General features: G+C 42.2%; 1 protein-coding gene across 1 annotated transcript in view; it reads right to left on the bottom strand.

The window, feature by feature from the left end:
* vldlr (very low density lipoprotein receptor) overlaps positions 1–20101 on the bottom strand; it is a gene marked incomplete at both ends in the record, with an annotated part of 121912 nt that overhangs the window by 94202 nt on the left and 7609 nt on the right. The window contains 2 exons of the mRNA XM_080743744.1: positions 606–728; positions 4917–5036. Of these exons, the coding sequence (XP_080599870.1) occupies positions 606–728; positions 4917–5036 (243 nt within the window). The remainder of the gene's footprint in view (positions 1–605; positions 729–4916; positions 5037–20101) is intronic.

The following is a 20101-nucleotide window of genomic DNA, read 5'->3' as shown; positions in this document are numbered from 1 at the left end:
GTGATTTTTGATACATGGTGCGTGCAGCGCACACCAATATTCGGGGTGTTTCCCTGAAGTTCTGAACTGCCTTCACTGAATGTGTGTGTGCCAATCCATGCTTAGTTTTATATAAAAGTAACTTCTGAAGTTCTGTTGTATTCTATTGCTAGTCTGGCCAATTCATTATATGCTTTTTAGTTTGGAGTTTGGCAGCCATCGCTACACCTGCCCCTTATTTATTTTTATTGTTTTGCGGATCTGCAATGATCTCAGAAATAGCCCCTATAGAATCCTCAAGACTGAAATCAGTCCCCAGGACTGAGAACGTTAACCCCTGTGTACGTACTCCTTTTTCTGCCCAACGTAGTTATAGTGCCAATTCATGAATTGCTGTTGTATCTTACTGGTTGTATCTTACAATGCCGCGTGGTGAGCTTGTAGATCTGCAATTTGTAATAGTTGAAGCATAAAATAATGGTTAAAGAGGTTCCAAATTCCAGGTCTTAATGGGTCATCCTTTTCAAACCAACGTGCCCTTTACAGTCTATTCTTCTACTCACAGACCCACGCAACGTGCCCTTTAACCGGAGGACGGCTGAGTGCAACGCGGTGTTTCTACTCACGGCAGATGTCCATGCTCTCGTCAGAACCGTCTTCACAGTCGGGTTCGCCGTCACACTGCCACCGCTTGGGAACACACTGACCATTACGGCAAACAAAGTCTACCTCCGCACATGTGTTCTTATCTGTTGGAAAGAGAGAGAGAGAAAGAGGTACAAAGAGAAGGAGAATATTCAACCTCAATGAAAGATGCAGAAACACGCAATTGTGAATACAATAATACTAGTAAGACGCCTCAGGGCGACATGCGACCTCGCCCTAAAGGCCATCTGGCCAGTGATGTATATCGGACCAGTTACCCATATATGGAGACCCCTGGTAACCATATATGGAGATCCATGTACTGACAATGGAGATATGCTGTGAGAGCCCAAACATGCTTACTCAGTCATTCATTATGTGAAGGTCCTATGATGTCTATGACATCTGACATCATACCCTTTTATGCCCATACATGGAGATCCATGTCTGTAGAACCAGGCACACAGATATGGGCTGTCTTGGCCATATATGGATTCTGTTAGTGTGGTATGTGGCCGAAGTGGCCTCCATATATGGGCATTCCCATATGAAGTCCTGTTAGATATGGGCTTAATATTGATGACATCAAGGAACTCCACATATGGGCATAAAGGGGTTCTGGGGAATACCCATATATGGACTTTTACATTCAGTATACTGTATGGTGATGGTAGTCAGCTCCACCAAGGCCACACAGGGAGCAGAAGAGCATGCAAATGCAACAGCGCCAGGGGGCCCGGGGGCCACATGCGGCCCCCACCTTCACTTAATGTGGCATGCTGGTTAATATTGGAATACTTGATTTCAGGTGTTATGTGGCATGCTGGTTAATATTGGAATACTTGATTTCACAGTTACAATTCCAACCATGCAAACATGACTCGCTTTAATTACTTCAGTCTATATTAGCTTAATGACTTAGCACTAGTCTTTTTTATGTCCAATGTATTTGTATCTAAGTTCATAAAGCACATGAACATAAATGCATTTGAAATTAAATAAATAGGTTGCTTTTCAGGATTCCAATTCAAAAATGGCTAGAAATCATTCTGGATTCCAATTCAAAAATAGCAGATCTACAAGCTCAAAACGCATCGCACTGCGATGCGTTTTGAGCTTGTAGATCTGCCATTTTTGACTGTATTGGCATTGTGGCCCTCTGGAGTGAATGTAAAAAATATAGTGGCCCTCTCCATCATCAAAGTTGCCCACCCCTGATATAGACCAAGGGTTCCCAAACCTTTCCATGCCCCTTGTCACAAATAGCCATAGCCTTTGGCTCCCCCCCCCCCCCCACCCCCTCATTTTCGAACAGCTAAAATAAACACAAATACAAGTGGAACTAGCTGGTCTACAAGCTCACAGCTAGGGCTGTCACAATCATTACATAATTGTCTAATCGTGATTATTTGACATTATCGCAATTATTTTGTCATAATCGTCATAATCGTGAATGTTGAAAATTTTCAGAAATAGTGGAAATAGCAGATCTACAAGCTCACAACGTGTCGCATCGCGACGCGTTGTGAGCTTGTCGATCTGCTATTTCCACTATCAATGTTATTCTTTAAGTAGTAAGTTGTCAAATATGTCAGTAATGTATTTGTATTTGTATATTTAGGTTATGTGTCATATCTACCATATGCAACTTCAAAGCCTAAAAGCCAAACAGAAATGTAATTATCAATGACAAATACACAATTAAATCGTTAATCGCCAATTATTTGAGTGACAATTAATCGTCATGTAAAATGTCATATCGTGACAGCCCTACTCACAGCGCTTCAAAACGCGACATGTTGCGAGCCTTACGGGTCCCTTGGTTGCATTTTGTACACACTCCGAGTTACAAATGAAAGCAGTGAGCCACAAGAGGCTGACGCTGTGGTTTAGTGTGGATTGTAGGACAGCCAAGGGCCCTCCAATCTGCCCACCTAACAGTACGGTGAAATATTGTAGACAGGCATTGTTCAATGCCAATCAGAATCAAGTAACGTAACTATTTTTTTTTTAAGTATAAATTAAACACTGTGTACAAGAGAGAGAGAGAGAGAGAGAGAAGTGAGTAGTCGGGGAGCCACAGGCCCAAAAGCTCAAAGAAAAGGGTTGTTTTGCATGAAAAACATTCCTTGGGCTAAAAACGACCCCACAAAACTGAAAGGTGATGAGTCATCACTATTTTTGATGAATCAAGAAGAACCCCTAGTTTGACCCCTCACATGCTACTTAAAGCAGATGTTTCTCTTGTTCTAATATTTTTTCTTTTCCTGTATAGACGGGTTTCTGGTCCACGTCACGTTTGATTCGGTACCAAAATTAGCCAATGAAACCAGGCTTAACCAGCGCTCCCAAACAACAGGTTTGGGGATTGGACGGACTGATTACATGATACAGTCACCTGTGCATTTAGTGTCAATGTTTGTAAACAAGAAACCCGTCTATAGTGAAGTCGATGGGACAGTGAATATACAAATGACCATAACTTTTTTTCGCAATGTTTCCGTCAGAGCAGGCCTCTCATTAGGTGTCCCCCCTTATTGACAAAAAAAATAAAAAATAAAAAGTATGTTATGACATCACAGGTCCTCAAATTTTGGACCTGGTGGGATCCCTTTTGCTCACTACATTTATTTTGCTTTCAGTCGCAAATCTCGCCATCTCCTCAGCATCCTGCTGTTGTTTTTGACAGAAAATTTGGATTTAGTTTTAATAAAATGTTATTTAATTTTGGTCATAAATTAGGTAACTGAAAGGTTTTAGTTTTAGTCTAGTTTTAGTCGATTAAATATCATACGTTTTTAGGCGACTAAATCTACAGTTGATTTAGTCAACTGAAATGTATTTTGGCAGGCCTTCATCGTAATGACTGATTTTACACTTGGTCGTGTGCTGAAAATAGCCGATCTACAAGCTCACAACGCGTCGCAGCGCGACGCGTTGTGAACTTGTAGATCGGCTATTGTGAGCTTGTAGATCGGCTATTTTCAGCATGCAACACTTGAGAGCAACCAAACACAAAATGACTCTTCTCCACTAGTTCATCCCTAAAGTTTTAGTCTAGTTTTTTATTTTATTGACAAAATTGTCAATATATTTAGTCTTAGTCATCACAGCTTAGTTTTTATTTAGTTTTCATCAGTGAAAAAAGACGACAAAACATTTTCGTCCTAGTTTTAGTCGACAAAATCAACACTGAGGGAGAGAGAATGAGGACAGGAGAGCTACAGTATAAGTTATTGGACCTCTCTCTCTCTCTCTCCCCCCATCCTCCCTCTCCCTCTACCTCTCTCTCTCCCATGCTGGGTAAACACCCACTGGCGCCAAGCGAACCATGAGTGTAGGTGCGTTTTAAAGACAAACAGCTGACTCTGAGGATTCAAGTGCAAGGATTAGGTTTTTGCCATGCCATAGTATGCACACTAAATTATACACAACTGTCAAACTATCCATGTGTGTGTGTCAGGTACATCATGCATGCATGACACAGACCGAGTGTGACACGTAAGGAACATGTTACATCTGTGTGTCTCTGAGCGTGTGTGTGCGCCAGTGTGGGCGTCAAGTGGGTATGGCAGGGGTATGCAGCTGCCATACCCTGGGTCCAGGGGGGGGAAATAAAAGTTACTTTTTTCTTTTTTTTTAATCTTTTTTTTTTTGGGGCTTTTTATGCCTTCATTGACCAAGGGAGGTCCAGTAGACTGACAGGAAATGGGGAGAGAGATGGGGAGTGACATGCGGTAAACGTCGTCCGGATCGGGAATCGAACCGGCGACGCCCCGGCGACGCCGCAGCAACCATACCTATGTGGCGGTGCCTATGTGATATGCGCCTTGACCAGTAGGCCACCGGACACCCCAATAAAAGTTACTTTTAAACATAAATCCATGAATGTATCTTTGCCTATCTGTTCTGGTTATTATGTCGTTAAATGACACTAAAATAACTACAAATGCTAAATGTAACAAAAATGGTCACTTTAACAAGGTATAATAATTATATTCTCCACACTTGTATTCTCCCCATTTTGACAAAATGGTATATTCACAGGTTCTGCAGGTCAGCTGCACAGGTGCAATTCATTATTGTTTGCACGTTTACTATTTTATGCCAAGTTTAGCTGCACTTGAACAAACCGTAGAAACGGGGGGAAAATAGAATGTACTTCTTAAAATAAATGTATCATGTCTGTTGCTAAGGTAAGGCAACATGACTGATGGCGCGTGCAAGACCTTAGCTTTTTCTGAACCGACGCCACTGGTGTGTGAGCGCGCAAGAGAGAGAAGTCTCCTTACCACATGAGCTCTCGTCGCTGCCATCGGAACAGTCCTCATCCCGGTCACACTGCCACACAGATGGAATGCAGCGCCCGTTGCCACACTGAAACTGATTGGGCTCACATTCTGTTGTAGCGCCTGGAGACAGAGAGAGAGCAGAGCAAGAGAGAGAAAGAAACCAAAGAGACAGAGACAGACGTTAGGGGTTTAGAACCAACGCAGCAACACCATCAGTGTCAATTTAACCCTGAGAGTGTACAAGATGAAAGTTTACAGTCTGGCCATGCCAGTCTATAATACTGTGCACAGACTGAACACAAGGATGAAAACGTACGCAAGCACAGGTTTTGCCGATACATCATTGTGGGCGGCATTGGCTCAGGGGTAGAGAAATCGTCATTAGAACACAGAGGGTTCCTGAAGGGTTCCCAGTTCGATCCCGGGCTCCCCCAGAGTTGGTGTCGAAGAGTCCTTGAGCAAGACTCTGAACCCCTAGTTGCTCCCGGTGAGCAGGTTTGTGCCTTGCATGGTTTCCTCCGCCATCGGTGTATGAATGTGTGTGTGTGAATGGGTGAATGTAATGCACAATTTCTGTAAAGCGCCTTGGATAAAGGCGCTATACAAATGCACCATTTACCATTTAACATTTTATAGGCATTATAGTAGGCATTATAGGCTATAAAGCAGGGGCGCCCAAAAGGTAGATTGTGATCTACCAGTAGATCACCAAGGGTGTGCAGGTAGACCACATGACATGCCTCTAAAAATATATAATTAAAATATAAAAAGAATATGTCAATATGACATCAAGAAGGGCCTGTCAGCTCAGCTCCCTTCATGGCTTCTAGAGTAGGCAAACCACCAATGCAATACTTTGTTCAAGAGTCAGTAGCATTACAAAGAACCCCAAAACACTTCCATACAGAATGGGATATAGACATTTCCCCCAGTATTTCCCATGTATTTCCCCCTTACAGTAAGTGTGTTTGTCTACAATGTAACGCCAGTGCTGCAATTCCAAAGCCCCCCTCAGGCCCTCAGCTAAAACATTTTGGATGGGTAGATCATGTTGCGCTAGTCATTTTAAAAGTAGATCTCACGTCAAAACAGTGTGGGCACCCCTGCTATAAAGCCTATGCATTCTTACTGTCTTTCGATTTAATTCAACAATTACAATCTCTTTGAGAATAATACTTGTGAGTGACACACGAGTTACAACAAAATGTCACATGGCCAACAAAGGGACGCTAGTTTTCATGCCGTCGACCCCAAAGTGCTCCTCCGTGTTGCCTGATTTTGCGAGAGAACAAGCAGCCGGGTCTACGAAAACAAGCCCCAAAAGAAGGGACTATGCCACATTTATCACACACAAGGGGAGTTGCCCGGCAAAGTGAGTTAATGTAGCATCAAAGACAGTTTTACCATCTGAATTACGTTTTTACCTTTGTACAAGTCTGTATGGTCATTGCGGGTAGGCAACTGCTACGGTAAGTGCAATGGGCTAAGACCTCTAGTACTGCTGGTTCTCTTTCCTGGTTTTACATCTGTGAGCTTGGAGATTGGCTATCAAAGTAGAAATGTAGAGATGTGGGGCCCTATTTTTGTCCTTGCCTTACCTTTTATCCTTGAGCTCTTTGCCATCTTTTACCAGTTTGAAAAACATTAATATTTCAAATTGCTGATCTACAAGCTCTCAACGTTTCGATGTAAATCTGCTGGTTTTCAAAATAGTAAAAAAAAAAAAAAAGCAGGAGGTCTGGGACCCCTAGGGGGTCCCCAGAGTTACTACAGGGAGTCCTCCAAATCTTTGAGTGATAGAAACATTTTTCTCCTTTTTTGTATTAACCACTTGAACCCTATAGTGTCCATATTCTGAGATCTTAGCAGCCAAAAATAGCAGATCTACAAGCTCACAACGCCTCGCAGCGCCAAATAATTAAACTATATGGAATCTACGAAAAGGTTGTGGGGGTCCCTGCTTCATCTCTCACTCAACTAAGGGGTCCTTGGCCTGATAACATTGAAGACCCCTGGTGTAGAAGGAATAAAGGAGGTGACCAAGTGAAAATCCCCCCTGGGGAACCCCAGTCTACAAAGTAAGGTTTTCAGTGGTTAATGCAGCTCTACTTTATCCCTCAGTCTTAAAATAACCAGTGACCTTGGTGGAAGCTCCAGCATGACTCTGTGCCCGTCCAGGTGGAAACAGAGCAGACAGTGATAGATGCCCTAGATAGGATACTATCACGGCTGTGTACTTATTGTGTGTGTGAGACAAGTACGGTGTAGGTTAATCTGTTATATTATGTTCAATGGGTGTGCATGTGCATGTGTGTTAGGGCATTAACGACTTGTGATTTTTGCAAGTCGACTCGACTCAGTAAAAAGTCGAGTTGAAGTCGAATTTATCGTTTGATGACGTCATCACATCACACACGACCCCCCCAATTATTTCGGGGGGTCAAACCAACATAAAGTTTAAGTGTATAGAGGAGGGTATCTTCACATTTCTAAAATGCCAATTTAAGGACTTTTTAATACCTCTAAAATGACCAAAAGCAACATTTTAATTACAAACGTTCGCTTTGAAAATACATATATTAAAATATTTGCACACATTTTCACGACTTTTTCAAAAATAGCAGATCTACAAGCTTGCAGCGGGCCACTCGGTGCCGCGCTGTGAGCTTGTATATCTGCTATTTTTCAATGGTTAAAGCATTCAATAATTCTAGGCCTAAAATTAAGCTTGTAAGAGTGTTTGTTACAATTCAAGGTAGTCCATAGAGCTCATATTTCCAAGGCCAAATTTTTCGCCTGAGATGCATGTAATTTTCTTCCTCGCTCAGCACCTGCCTAATTTGGGTTTGGATTTGTGTGTGTGTAGGACAGTGTTTCTCAACCTTTTTTTCTGCATGGGCACACTTTTCATGTCCCAAGAATCCATGGGCACACCAACATAATACGGGGGTGTAAATATCGTCACTGTCGGGAAGAAACCTTGTATCTCCAAGTTTCAAATTTGTACGTTTCTTCGCAAAGTAAAGCCCTGCTTCATCATACAAGGCTGTCGCACAACAGTAGTGAAAACAGCAGATCTACAAGCACACAACGCCTCGCACCGCGAGCCGTTGTGTGCTTGTAGATCAGCTGTTTCCACTAGTTTAAATCATTTTTTAAAATGATAAATGCAATACTGGCTTTCAAGCAGTTTCAAGGGGCACACTTGACCCTTCTCAGGGGCACACCAAAGGTCCCCAGGCACAGTGGTTGAGAAAGACCGATGTAGGACATAACAACTACAACATGTGATCTGAACAAGTGCAAAAACCATAAAACACAAATGCAATACGTCCTTACAAAATAGCCAAGATATACTTTATAGAAAAGGTATACATCTGGCTTTCAGGGCAGTTTTTTGACAAATGGATAAACAGCATCGCATAATGAAGGCCAGGGGTTAAACCACTGCTTTAAACCCATTTAGGGCCTAGAATTATTGAATGCTTTAACCAGTGAAAATAGCAGATCTACAAGCTCACAGGTGCCGCGCTGCGAGCTTGTAGATCTGCTATTTTTGAAAAAGTTGTGAAACTGTGTGCAAATCTTTGAATATATCTATTTTCAAAGCGAACGTTTGTAACTAAGATTTTGCTTCTGGGGGGTCCCTGGAACTAGATATTTTGAGATGCGGGTCCGTGGCCAAATGAATATCGGTTTGGGGGTCCTTCACATGAAAAGGTTTGAGAACCACTGACATAGTAGTCTCTCAAGAACAGACCAACTGAGCTACAGTTAAGTGAAAAGGACCTTTTCTTTGACGATGGCTGGCCAGATTGCTGACATAGAAACAGTTTTTTTTCCCCAAAAATATCTTGGAAGGATTCACAAAAGATACTTATAGAATCGGGTCAAAATTCAAATTTTCACGATTTTCCAAAAATAGCAGATATACAAGCTCGCAGCGCGGCACTCGGTGCCGCGCTGTGAGCTTGTATATCTGCTATTTTTCAATAGTTGAAGCACAAAATAATGATACGCAATAATGTGTACCCGTTCTAAATTGGTTAAGTGAGAAAACAAAGCGACCTTGCTACATTATTCATAATGCTGTGACAGAAAATGAAAGGGCTTCATGGCCATGGGCGTCCTCAGCCCCCGGCGATGTTTATACAAGATTATAGCAATTCGTAACCCACAGGTCAACAGGTTTGTGTGATGGTATGCATTTACAGGAGACCAAGCGGAGACTATAATGGAAAGACAAACATGCGGGGGGCTCAGCATTATCAGCAGTATTAGACTAAATCAGAGGTCTTCAACGTTTTCAGGCCAAGGACCCCTTGGTTGAGAGAGAGATGAAGCAGGGAGCCCCACAACTTTTTCATAGATTCCATATAGTTTCATTGTTTGACTGCACAATCATCAGTGTAGTTTGGATTCATGTCATTTTGTGTTTCTAGACATTTAACCACTTGAACCGTCAATACTTAATACATTTGACCTTTCACTCTGTACTTAGTCTGCTCTTTTCCCCCTCTAAACCAAACCTCTTAGCCAAAAATAGCCGATCTACAAGCTCACAATGCCTCGAGCGCGAGGCGTTGTGAGCTTGTAGATCTGCTCTGTTTGGCTACAGTTCTCAGAATATGGACACTAGGGTTCAAGTTGTTAATATAAAAAGTATTGGAAGATTTGGAGGACCCCCTGTAGTAACTCTGGGGACCCCCTAGGGGGACAAAATGATTTCCTCTAAAAAAAAAGGCACTGTGCTAGATTTTAGCCAATAGACCAGTTTTCTCTAGAAGGTTGACATTATATTTCCACTTTAATTATGCCACGTGCGCACAAAGGGGCTGCGACCCGCCTGGTCATTCACATACGCGTCTGGAGTTTAATATGCCCTAGACCAGCTCAACCTTTTTTCTGCATGGGCACACTTTTCATGTTCCAAGAATCCATGGGTACACCAACTTAATACGGGGGTGTAAATATCGTCACTGTCGGGAAGAAACCTTGTATCTCCAAGTTTCAAATTTGTACGTTTCTTCGCAAAGTAAAGCCCTGCTTCATCATACAAGGCTGTCGCACAACAGTAGTGAAAACAGCAGATCTACAAGCACACAACGCTGCGTTGTGTGCTTGTAGATCGGCTGTTTTCACTAGTTTAAATCATTTTTAAAATGATAAATACAATACTGGCTTTCAAGCAGTTTCAAGGGGCACACTTGATCCTTCTCAGGGGCACACCAAAGGTACAGGCACAGTGGTTGAGAAACACTGGACTAGACTTTATAGTGGATATTAAACCTTTAGATGAATATGTATGACCTGCCTCTGGTGACTAGAAGGCAGGTCAGGGCTGGTTTGGGTTGGCAACAAATGGTCCAAGTCAGTGGTTCAAGCATTTTCATGTCAAGTCAAGGACCCCCCAAATGAATATACATTTTGCCAAGGAGGACCCCCTCCTCTCCCCCACCTGACAAAACATTTTGTGTCAGGGACCCCCCAGAAGAGAATATCTGTGTGAAAGATATACAACGCATCACATCTCAATGCATTGCGATCTGCCATTTCTAAACAGTCAAAGTTAAAATTATACCATGTAACTTTCTTTATAAAACAAATCTTAAAATTGTCCTAACTGTTAAATCGCTAAAGTTTTAGAACACCCACTCCGTTATTTTCAGCTTCTGAAGCCTTCTCTTTATAGGTTTTCTATGAGCCGTGAGGGGGGGAGAATTTCGCGGCAAAATTGCGTCATCATACACTACCGGCCAATCACAGCGAGGGTTATATACTGCCGGCCAATCACAGCGCATCTTGAAGTGGGGTCGCTATCACAATACGGCGGCCATATTTGTAGGCGCCTGTGTAGCTTGCCTCAACATAACAACAGCATTTACTCGGTGAAGGAGTCCGTTTCTCCGGAATGCCTGAACGCACAGGAACCAGGGACCCCTCTAAAGATAGATCTCGGCAAGGTGGAGGCAGACGCGGGGGTGGTCCGCGGCGAAAAACGGCCGAAACGACCCGGACGCGACCGTGGTTTGCTATAGAGCTACTGACCTCTAGGTGAGCAACTTACACAGTATAGGTTTAAGTTAGTGGTCAAAGTAATTGAAACTAATTTACTAGGACGGAAACCTAAGGCCTGATTTACACTGCAGTCAAATCCAGCCTGAATCAGATCTGTGTCACATCCAGATTGGAATCTGATTGGTTTCATATGATTTAAACCAATCAGATTCCAAATCTGGATGTAACACAGATCTGATTCAGGCTGGATTTGGCTGCAGTGTAAATCAGGCCTAATATAAGTGATGGATATTGTTATGATATTTATTGAGTCCACTTGCCACAAAGCAGTACCTAAAGCCTGACCTATATTGTGTGTGTCGTGCGGAAAAAATAGCCAATCTACAATCTCACAAAGCACTAGTCTCGGCGTGCGCCAAAAATAGTCACATACAGTAGTTACTGATACGCGAGCAATGATTACAGGGGAGAGACTGAATTGAAAAGGGTTGTACTGAAATTCACAGGAACAATATTATTTTCCATAATACCAGCCCATCTGGGCACTCAATCCAACCATGCACTGCAGTGGAGGCAGGGTTTGAAGTCTACTTGCCTGTAATGGGCAACTTTTCAATCCTACACAATTCACGTCTATACATTTTACCACTGAAAATACGTATTATTTTATGTGTGCCATGTCATAGTCAATCAGTGATTAAAGGACAACTTTGTTTTTTTACAACAGGGGTTCATATTTTAGATTGTAATTAGAGAAAAGAAAAAGTGAGTGTTAAAATGTTTTCATTTGTTTCGTTATATTCTTTTATCACGTTTACCGTGCTAAAATGTGGGGCATGCGTACGCATGGGGGCATGCGTACAAGTGGCCAAATATGTCTTTTTAGACACAATGAGTCAGCAGTTTCTTTATTGCTATTTACAGTAACACTTCTAGCCCCCATAAGTCACATCCAACCATGAAAGGTTGCGTTGTATCTTGGGAATGGGCTTATTCTGTGTAAAATGACATATTTAGCCACTTGTACGCATGCCCCCAACCACTGAAATAAGAATCTCTAAAACAATAGAAAAAAGTAAATTAAATAACACTCATCTTTTATATTCTTTAATTACAATCTAAAATATGAACCCTTGTTGTAAAAAAACTAAAGTCCTTTAAGTATTGAGTCAGCAATGAACAATGCCATTTGAATATGAAAACTACTCATTACTTTACATGATACATAATTTAAATAACATTTTCTAAGCCCTTCAAACAAATCCTGCTTGAGATAACAAAAGGGATTCATGAAATGTGTGAAATTGCCCTGTAATTGTTTCAGTGTTGCGAGAAGAAATTATAAGACAATGCTTACCCGAGAGTGAAGCTGACTTATGACATGGAAATTCTCTAAACTTTGTAGGGTGTGTGTCAAGAACTTAAATTCCAACTTGTTATGAGACTTTAACCACTTAAAACTTGACTTGGGTCCCCCAGGGCTCTATAATTGGTCCCTATATCAGGGGTTCCAAAACATTTTTGTCTCAGGGCACCCCATAAAATGTGTTTTAATCCGAGGCACCCTATACATTATAATTTTCACTCCCAGCACCTTATAGCATATTGTCGTTGTCGGGTGGAAACCTTGTATGTCCAAAACCGTTCGTTTTGTATTTATCATCTATAAAATGTACTAAACTAGTGAAAACAGCAGATCTACAAGCACACTAGTTTTGTGTGACAGTCTTGTATGATGTAGCAGGGCTTTGCTTTACCAAACGACGTACACATTTGAAACTTGGAGATACGAGGTTTCTGCCCGACAGTGACGATAGTTAAGTGATTATGTTGCGAGGAAAACGTTGAGATAATAGCCATTTTGGTTAGAACTGACTGAAAATAACTGTACTTCAAATTTAAAATTATACAAAATATTTTTTCAAGTGTCCAAATAAATTCCAAATATCATCAAATGATCTCGCGGCACCCCTAGACTGCCGTCGCGGCACCCACTTTGAAAACCCCTGCCCTATACTACACCCTAGCTCACAACATGCATTGTGAGCTTCTAGATCTGCCATTTTCTGCAAATAGCCGCTCCAGAATAAGGACGCTAGGGTTCATGTGGTTACACTGTAGAATAAATGTCAGTTCCTAAAACCCAAAGTAGAAGACCTGAAGTTTAAAGGGATATTTTCACTTTCAAAAGGGCCGCTCCCAATACACACCCATTGTAACTTCAAACTCCTGCTCACGTATTAGGAGCGTAGTATGAGTCACCAGAACAAATAATGGGTGTTTTTAATGAATCTATCATGGTTAAAATGGAGTTACAATGGTGTGTGTGGGGAGAGGCCCTGGGCCTGGAAGGCCGGGTAACATTTACATCAAATATCTAAATATTGAATCAAGCAACTTAAAAACTGGTGTTCACAAAAGCATGATTACACATTGATTAGACCAGGGGTTTTCAAAGTGAGTGACAGGGCACCCTGGGGTGCCGCGACGGCAGTCCAGGGCACAGCCGATCTACAAACCCTGCTAGAAAAACCTGCTGGTCTGTGCTGGTGTGGTCAGGGACCCCCGGGGGACCCCCCTGAGAAGTGGACCAGGTCTTTGCTGGTTTAATTTGCTCTTTGCTCTGGTGCTTGAATCCTGTTCTGTATTTGACCATATTAGATTGTGACATTATTTTTGACATTGTGGGTGTGAGTGGGATTCGAACTTACTACCTCTGGCACTTCAGTCCTGCACTTATCCTCGGCGCCACTGGAACCTGTTAGTTAAAATGGGTGTTTGTATATGATGTATATGACCAGCTTAGACCAGCACAGACCAGCACCAGCACAGACCAGCAGTAAAACACAACATGTGCTGGTTTGTGCTGGTGCTGGTCTGTGCTGGTCTATGCTGGTTCATGCTGGTCTGTGCTGGACCAGCACCAGCACCGACCAGCAGTAAAACACAACATGTGCTGGTTTGTGCTGGTGCTGGTCTGTGCTGGTCTATGCTGGTTCATGCTGGTCTGTGCTGGACCAGCACCAGCACCAGCACAGACCAGCAGTAAAACACAACATGTGCTGGTTTGTGCTGGTGCTGGTCTGTGCTGGTCTATGCTGGTTCATGCTGGTCTGTGCTGGTGCTGGTGCTGGTCTATGCTGGACCAGCACCAGCACAGACCAGCAGTAAAACACAACATGTGCTGGTTCGTGCTGGTGCTGGTCTGTACTGGTCTGTGCTGGTCTATGCTGGTTTATGCTGGTTCATGCTGGTCTGTGCTGGTGCTGGTGCTGGTCTGTGCTGGTGGACCAGCATGGGACCAGCACAGACCAGCATAGACCAGCACCAGCACCAGCACAGACCAGCATAAACCAGCATAAACCAGCATACACCAGCACAGACCAGCATGAAAATTGTGCTGGTCTGTGCTGGTTTTTCTAGCAGGGAACACACAACGCGAGGCGTTGCGTGCTTGTAGAAAAAGTTTGTGAACCCCTGGATTAGACAATAAAATGACCAAAAGGTTTTTTGAAAGTGAAATATCCCTTTAAGTGCTTGTTACTGTCACGCTTACGACAGACACAATTTAATATCAATACTTGTTCTGAAGTGTCGGCAAGAAAACCAGTTAAAACAAGACCATGAATAAGACAATAATACAGACAGCTTGGTACACGGTCCATTGACTATGAGTCACGGTATGCTTGACATTACTGCTGACCGATGTCCAAAGCATACCATGGTTTTATTGACTTGACTGGCCGGGCACAAAGCCCCGATCTTAACCCTGTCAAACACCTCTGGAAGGAAATGTGAGCCAGGTCTATTCACCCAACATGAAGAGCTTGACCTCACAAACACTTGTGTGGCTGAATGGAAGAAAGCTGACATTGTTCCAACCGGTGAAAAAGCCTTCCAAGAACAGTGGAGGGGGGAGATCAACGCAATAACAATGCCTGTGATTTGCGTTGATTTAGCGACAAGACCATATATACGCACAGTCACCCTTGTGTCCCTATTGGGTATGTCATTATACATACTAGTTATACAGAAAACAAGCTCAGTGGCCTTGTACTGTAGAGCAGTGGTTCTCAACCTGTGGGTCGGGACCCCCAGGGGGGTCCCCAAATTATTTTGGGGGGTCCCCAGATGATTAACTTAATGTGAAACATTGTTTTCTCACTCAACAGTAAAAAAAACTACAAATTTAAAATTGGCCAAACTGTCAAATATTAGAGAAAATCAAAAAATGCCTCGCAACGCAAGGCACTGTGAGCATGTAGATCGTCTATTTTCACAATAGAACCGTGTTATACAAAATGTAATGCCTCAACTCGTAGTGCTTGTCAGGGTGGGGGGTCCCCAATTAAAATATGATTATTTTGGGGGTCGCAGCCTGAAAAGGTTGAGAACCACTGCTGTAGAGCAGTGGTTCCCAAACTTTTCAGGTCGAGACTCGAGACCCAAAAGAGCGCGGTCCCACCCTAATTTACACTAATACACTAATAAGACAGAATAAGACAGAATAAAGCAATAATAAGAAATAATGTGTTGGTAATTAGAACTAATATATATATATTTTTTTTTTTTTTTTTTTTTTTTGTATTTATTAGACAGAAACTAAGACAGAATAAGACAGAATAATGCCAGAAGAGGCGAATACATTCTCCGGCACCTGCCGCGGAACTGCCGCAGCAGGCACCGCCGCACGACCGGCAGTTCGACCGGCAGTCGTGCTGCATCCCCGGCAATAGGACCGGCAGCCACCGCACGGACCGGCAGTTTGTGGTTAGGGTTAGGGTTAAGGTTAGGTTTAGGTATAGTTTTACTGAGGTTATTCTGTCTTTGTTTCTGTCTAATAAAAATATTAGTTCTAATTACCAACACATTATTTATTTTTATGGCTTTATTCTGTCTTATTAGTGTACTGTAAATTAGGGTGGGACCGAGAGAGCTTAGACATTTGCCCGGGATCCAAACTCTGTTTTATTCATGACATTTATTCGATGTTCTGTTTTAAAATGTATATTTCATTTTCAAAAAAATATATTTTAAAATATTTATGAGAAAATTAGATTTTATTGTTTGTTATTTCTTAATTGGAATCCTGAAATGTAACATTTTGATTTAATTTCAAATGTTAATAGCTGTAGCATTAAGATTTCTATTCACTGGAACAAAGGACACTACAAAAATACTAACTAGAAAGGGTGTCCACTGATTGTCAGATATAGTTTACACACAATACAGTACAGGCAACCCCTGTGTTCCATATGAATCAACTAGAATAAACCAGTAAGATGGCAATGGTAGCCAATCAGGAGGGAATAATGGGGAATGGGACAGATCCATGTTGATGACATGACTTTAGAGATACTGTGTACCGCTTTGCATGATTTTAGGGCAAAATCTGTAGAAGCAGTGTCCAAAAATTTGTTTTGCAAGAATCAGCCTCATGGTGGCGCTAGAAGAGGGCCATGTGAGAAATGAGTGGAGGTTGTGGTTTGGCTGTCAAGGGGTGTGTGTGCAAAGTTTGGCATGGATCGGGGCAATTGTGGCGGAGATATGAGTAGGGGAAAAGTGTGACATGACTGACTGACAGACTGACAGCCGGTGGATTATTGCGACCTGACGGTCACAATAATTGACATTTGGTGACAATAGAGCATCGCAGAGGAAGTGGTTTACTGGTGCCACTTAGAAATCGTCATTTTCCCCATAGACTTTTACAAAAATATTTATAACAATTATGTTAAGCCAAGCCATCCAGGATGACAGTGAATCATGACCATACAACCTTTGTTTATGAAAAGAACATTTTGAAAATCGCTAAACAAAGGGTAGTTATTAAATGTAGTATATCAAATAATTTAATATCAAAATATTTTCACATAGGATCAAAGGTTTTATGGTCATGATTCACTGCCATCCTGGATGGCTTGGTTCTAGGCTTAACATAATTGTTTTAAATATTTTTGTAAAAGTCTATGGGGAAAATGAATGACGATCTTTAAGTGGCACCAGTAAACCACTTCCGCTGCGATGCTCTATAGCAGATCTACAAGCTCACGGCAATTGCTACAGATTTGAGTGAAAGAATAATGGGGGGCAAAGATAGACCCCTGGAAGACCCCAGTCAATGAAATGTATATATACTGTAGGCTTTAAGTGGTTAAAAAATAAACGTATACAATTATTTTAAACCGCAATAGGGGATTTGCTGACAGTAGAACTTACTGTAACAATTCTAGTTCTGTGCCATTGAGTCATGAGCCATATTTGCCCTTAAACCGTTGTTAAACAGGTAGGCCTAGAAAGACTGGGTGATATGTCATCATTTACTGGACCCATTGGTTTCACGGGCATGGCTGGAGCAGTTGCAGTGCACTATGCTTAGCGCTAATGTGGAAACGTAGCTAATTATTCACCAGTCTTAAGGAGACTAGAGGGGACAGGAGTGAAACAACCACATTATAGGGACACCCGGTGTACTGTGTGTGGGTGTGCGTGTGTAAACTACAGAGGCATAAAAAAAGAAAGGAAAAGGTAAAAAGGGATTATATTGCCTAATTCGTTTGTTTTGCACTTATCTTATATTTTAAAAATGATTTAAACTAGTGAAAACAGCCGATCTACAAGCACACAACGCCTTGCGGTGCGAGGCGTTGTGTGCTTGTAGATCGGCTGTTTCACTACTTTTGTGCGACGGCCTTGTATGATGAAGCAGGGCTTTACTTTGCGAAAGAACGTACACATTTGAAACTTGGAGATACGAAGTTTCCACCGGACAATGACGATAAGTTAGTTGAGAAGTCAATGACAAAACGGAGGGCTACGTGAAGTGATATAGGAAGGCTACTAAAGGTCGTTTGTAATTGCATTCTAGTAAGACTGCCTTGTTTGCCCACGACACACCCCACATAGTAAAATCTGTGGAGTGTACAAATGGAACCAAATGGACCCTTATTTGTTTCCATTAGTAGATTTGTACACAAAGAGGTTTAGGTTAGGTTTAGGTGACACCTCCATTTAGAATAATGGAAGTCAATCTTCTGAATGGCAATGTTTCTGAATAGAGATGCGTACCCGGGTACGCATCTCTATTCAGAAACATTGCCATTCAGAAGATTGACTTCCATTATTCTAAATGGAGGTGTCACCTAAACCTAACATAAACCCTAACCTCAGTGGGGGTATTTCTGAATGGGGATGTTTCTAAGTGGGGTGTTTCTGATCATCAATGGAGGTCTGCCCCAAACAGTTTTTGAGACACTGGCGTTGGTGAGCTGAAGTCTGACCAACTGAAATCTTCACTGTAGTAAAAGAAAAGAATGGAGAACAACGTGAGTCAAGAAAATAGTCACTCACGGTGTAACTTTCATTTGTGTCATCTTTTTGGCAACACCTCTGGCAGCTAAAGTATGTGATACGAAGATTCAAACAGTTTGTCACTTTGGAGGTACACTCTGAAATACGTAGGGCGTAGTTGTACGACAAGCCAAATTGTAATGTGTTCTTGTTCGAACATGTGATTCCAAGAAGTCAGTTCAAAATAAAGTTCTCAACGGCCCTAACTAGGCCCTTACTGGGTCGGCCCGAGGCACTACCCGGCCCGAATGATGTCGGGTCGGGTTCGGGTATGGTCAGGTTCTCATTAGTCCATCACAGAGTCATTACTCTATCACAGATTTTTGTAAAAGTCTATGGGGAAAATGAATGACGATTTTTAAGTGGCACCAGTAAACCACTTCCGCTGTGGCAATTGCTACAGATTTGAGTGAAAGAATAATGGGGGGCAAAGATAGACCCCCGGAAGACCCCAGTCAATGAAATGTATATACTGTAGGCTTTAAGTGGTTAAAAAATAAACGTATACAATATATAATTACATAGCTGGAGCAGTTGCAGTGCACTATGCTTAGCGCTAATGTGGAAAAGTAGCTAATTATTCACCAGTCTTAAGGAGACTAGAGGGGACAGGAGTGAAACTACCACCCGACTAATTAGCCTACATTTTAGGCCCTACCCTACCCTAAATGTCGGGTCCGGTTAATTAGCCTACATTTTAGGCCCTACCCTACCCTAAATGTCGGGTCCGGTTATGGTCGGGTTCGGGCAGAATTTCACCAGTCTTAAGGAGACTAGAGGGGACAGGCGTGAAACTACCACCCGACTAATTAGCCTACATTTTAGGCCCTACCCTACCCTAAATGTCGGGTCCGACTAATTAGCCTACATTTTAGGCCCTACCCTACCCTAAATGTCGGGTCCGGTTATGGTCGGGTTCGGGCAGAATTTGAGAACTCGAGTTCAAAACTAAACTAGTCTTGTCCAGAAACCTCTCCACGGAACAAATAAAATGGACTGAGAGGAAGAAGAATATATCTGGAAAACAAACGTACGTTGTCAGAAACCATGCATTTCCTTGAGCAACAAAGTGTCAAACATTTCTGGTTCCAAAGTACTTCCTCAGAGTGCATGCATCATTCTGGCACCAGTGTCAGGACCAGACGCTCTAAAAATAGGGTTTCGAGAAGCGGTTGAAAACCAATTGACAAAGTTACAGCATTACTTAATATGATTGCATCATTCAATGTCTGATCAAATCGGCAGACCCAAAAATTGGTCATGCACTACAATAAATATTAGTTTTACTGGACTATATTGAGAAAACCTAGTTTCAGAGCATGAATAAAACCACTGTCAAAACAAATAAGACAGTAGATTTCCAGTGGATTGGCAGAACATTGAGCTATTTTAGATCAGCTATTTTTGCCAAGTTTGAATCTACCTGTAGTGGCGTTTCTATAAAGCCTCTTAATGCGCATTTAAGGCTTATTTGCAAAATCTTTTTATGGAAACACTTAAAAATGCGAATAAACTTTCATTATCCGCTTGGAAGGGGTGGATTTTGAGGCTTTATCGAATAAACTAAATGCGCATTTGTGAATGGAAACGGGTCAGAGACAATAAATGCGAATAAATTATGACGTTCTGGTCCATATCGTCCTCCTATAACACTTTCCCCCGCCGCTTAATTAACGTCCATTGTATAGCGTTAGCCTACAAAACAAACCGGTTGTTACACACGGAGTGACCCTTCGTCATCACACGTGTTGCGCGTGCCAAAAGTGGACGATCTACAAGCTCACAGCAGCTCGCATCTGCCCTCTCGGGGTGCCCCG

The sequence above is a fragment of the Nannobrachium achirus genome (assembly GCF_963921795.1).
Source record: "Nannobrachium achirus genome assembly, chromosome: 15".
Taxonomy (NCBI): Eukaryota; Metazoa; Chordata; class Actinopteri; order Myctophiformes; family Myctophidae; genus Nannobrachium; species Nannobrachium achirus.
The sequence above is the reverse complement of the archived record's forward strand: the minus strand, read 5'-3'. Positions and strand labels throughout refer to the sequence as shown.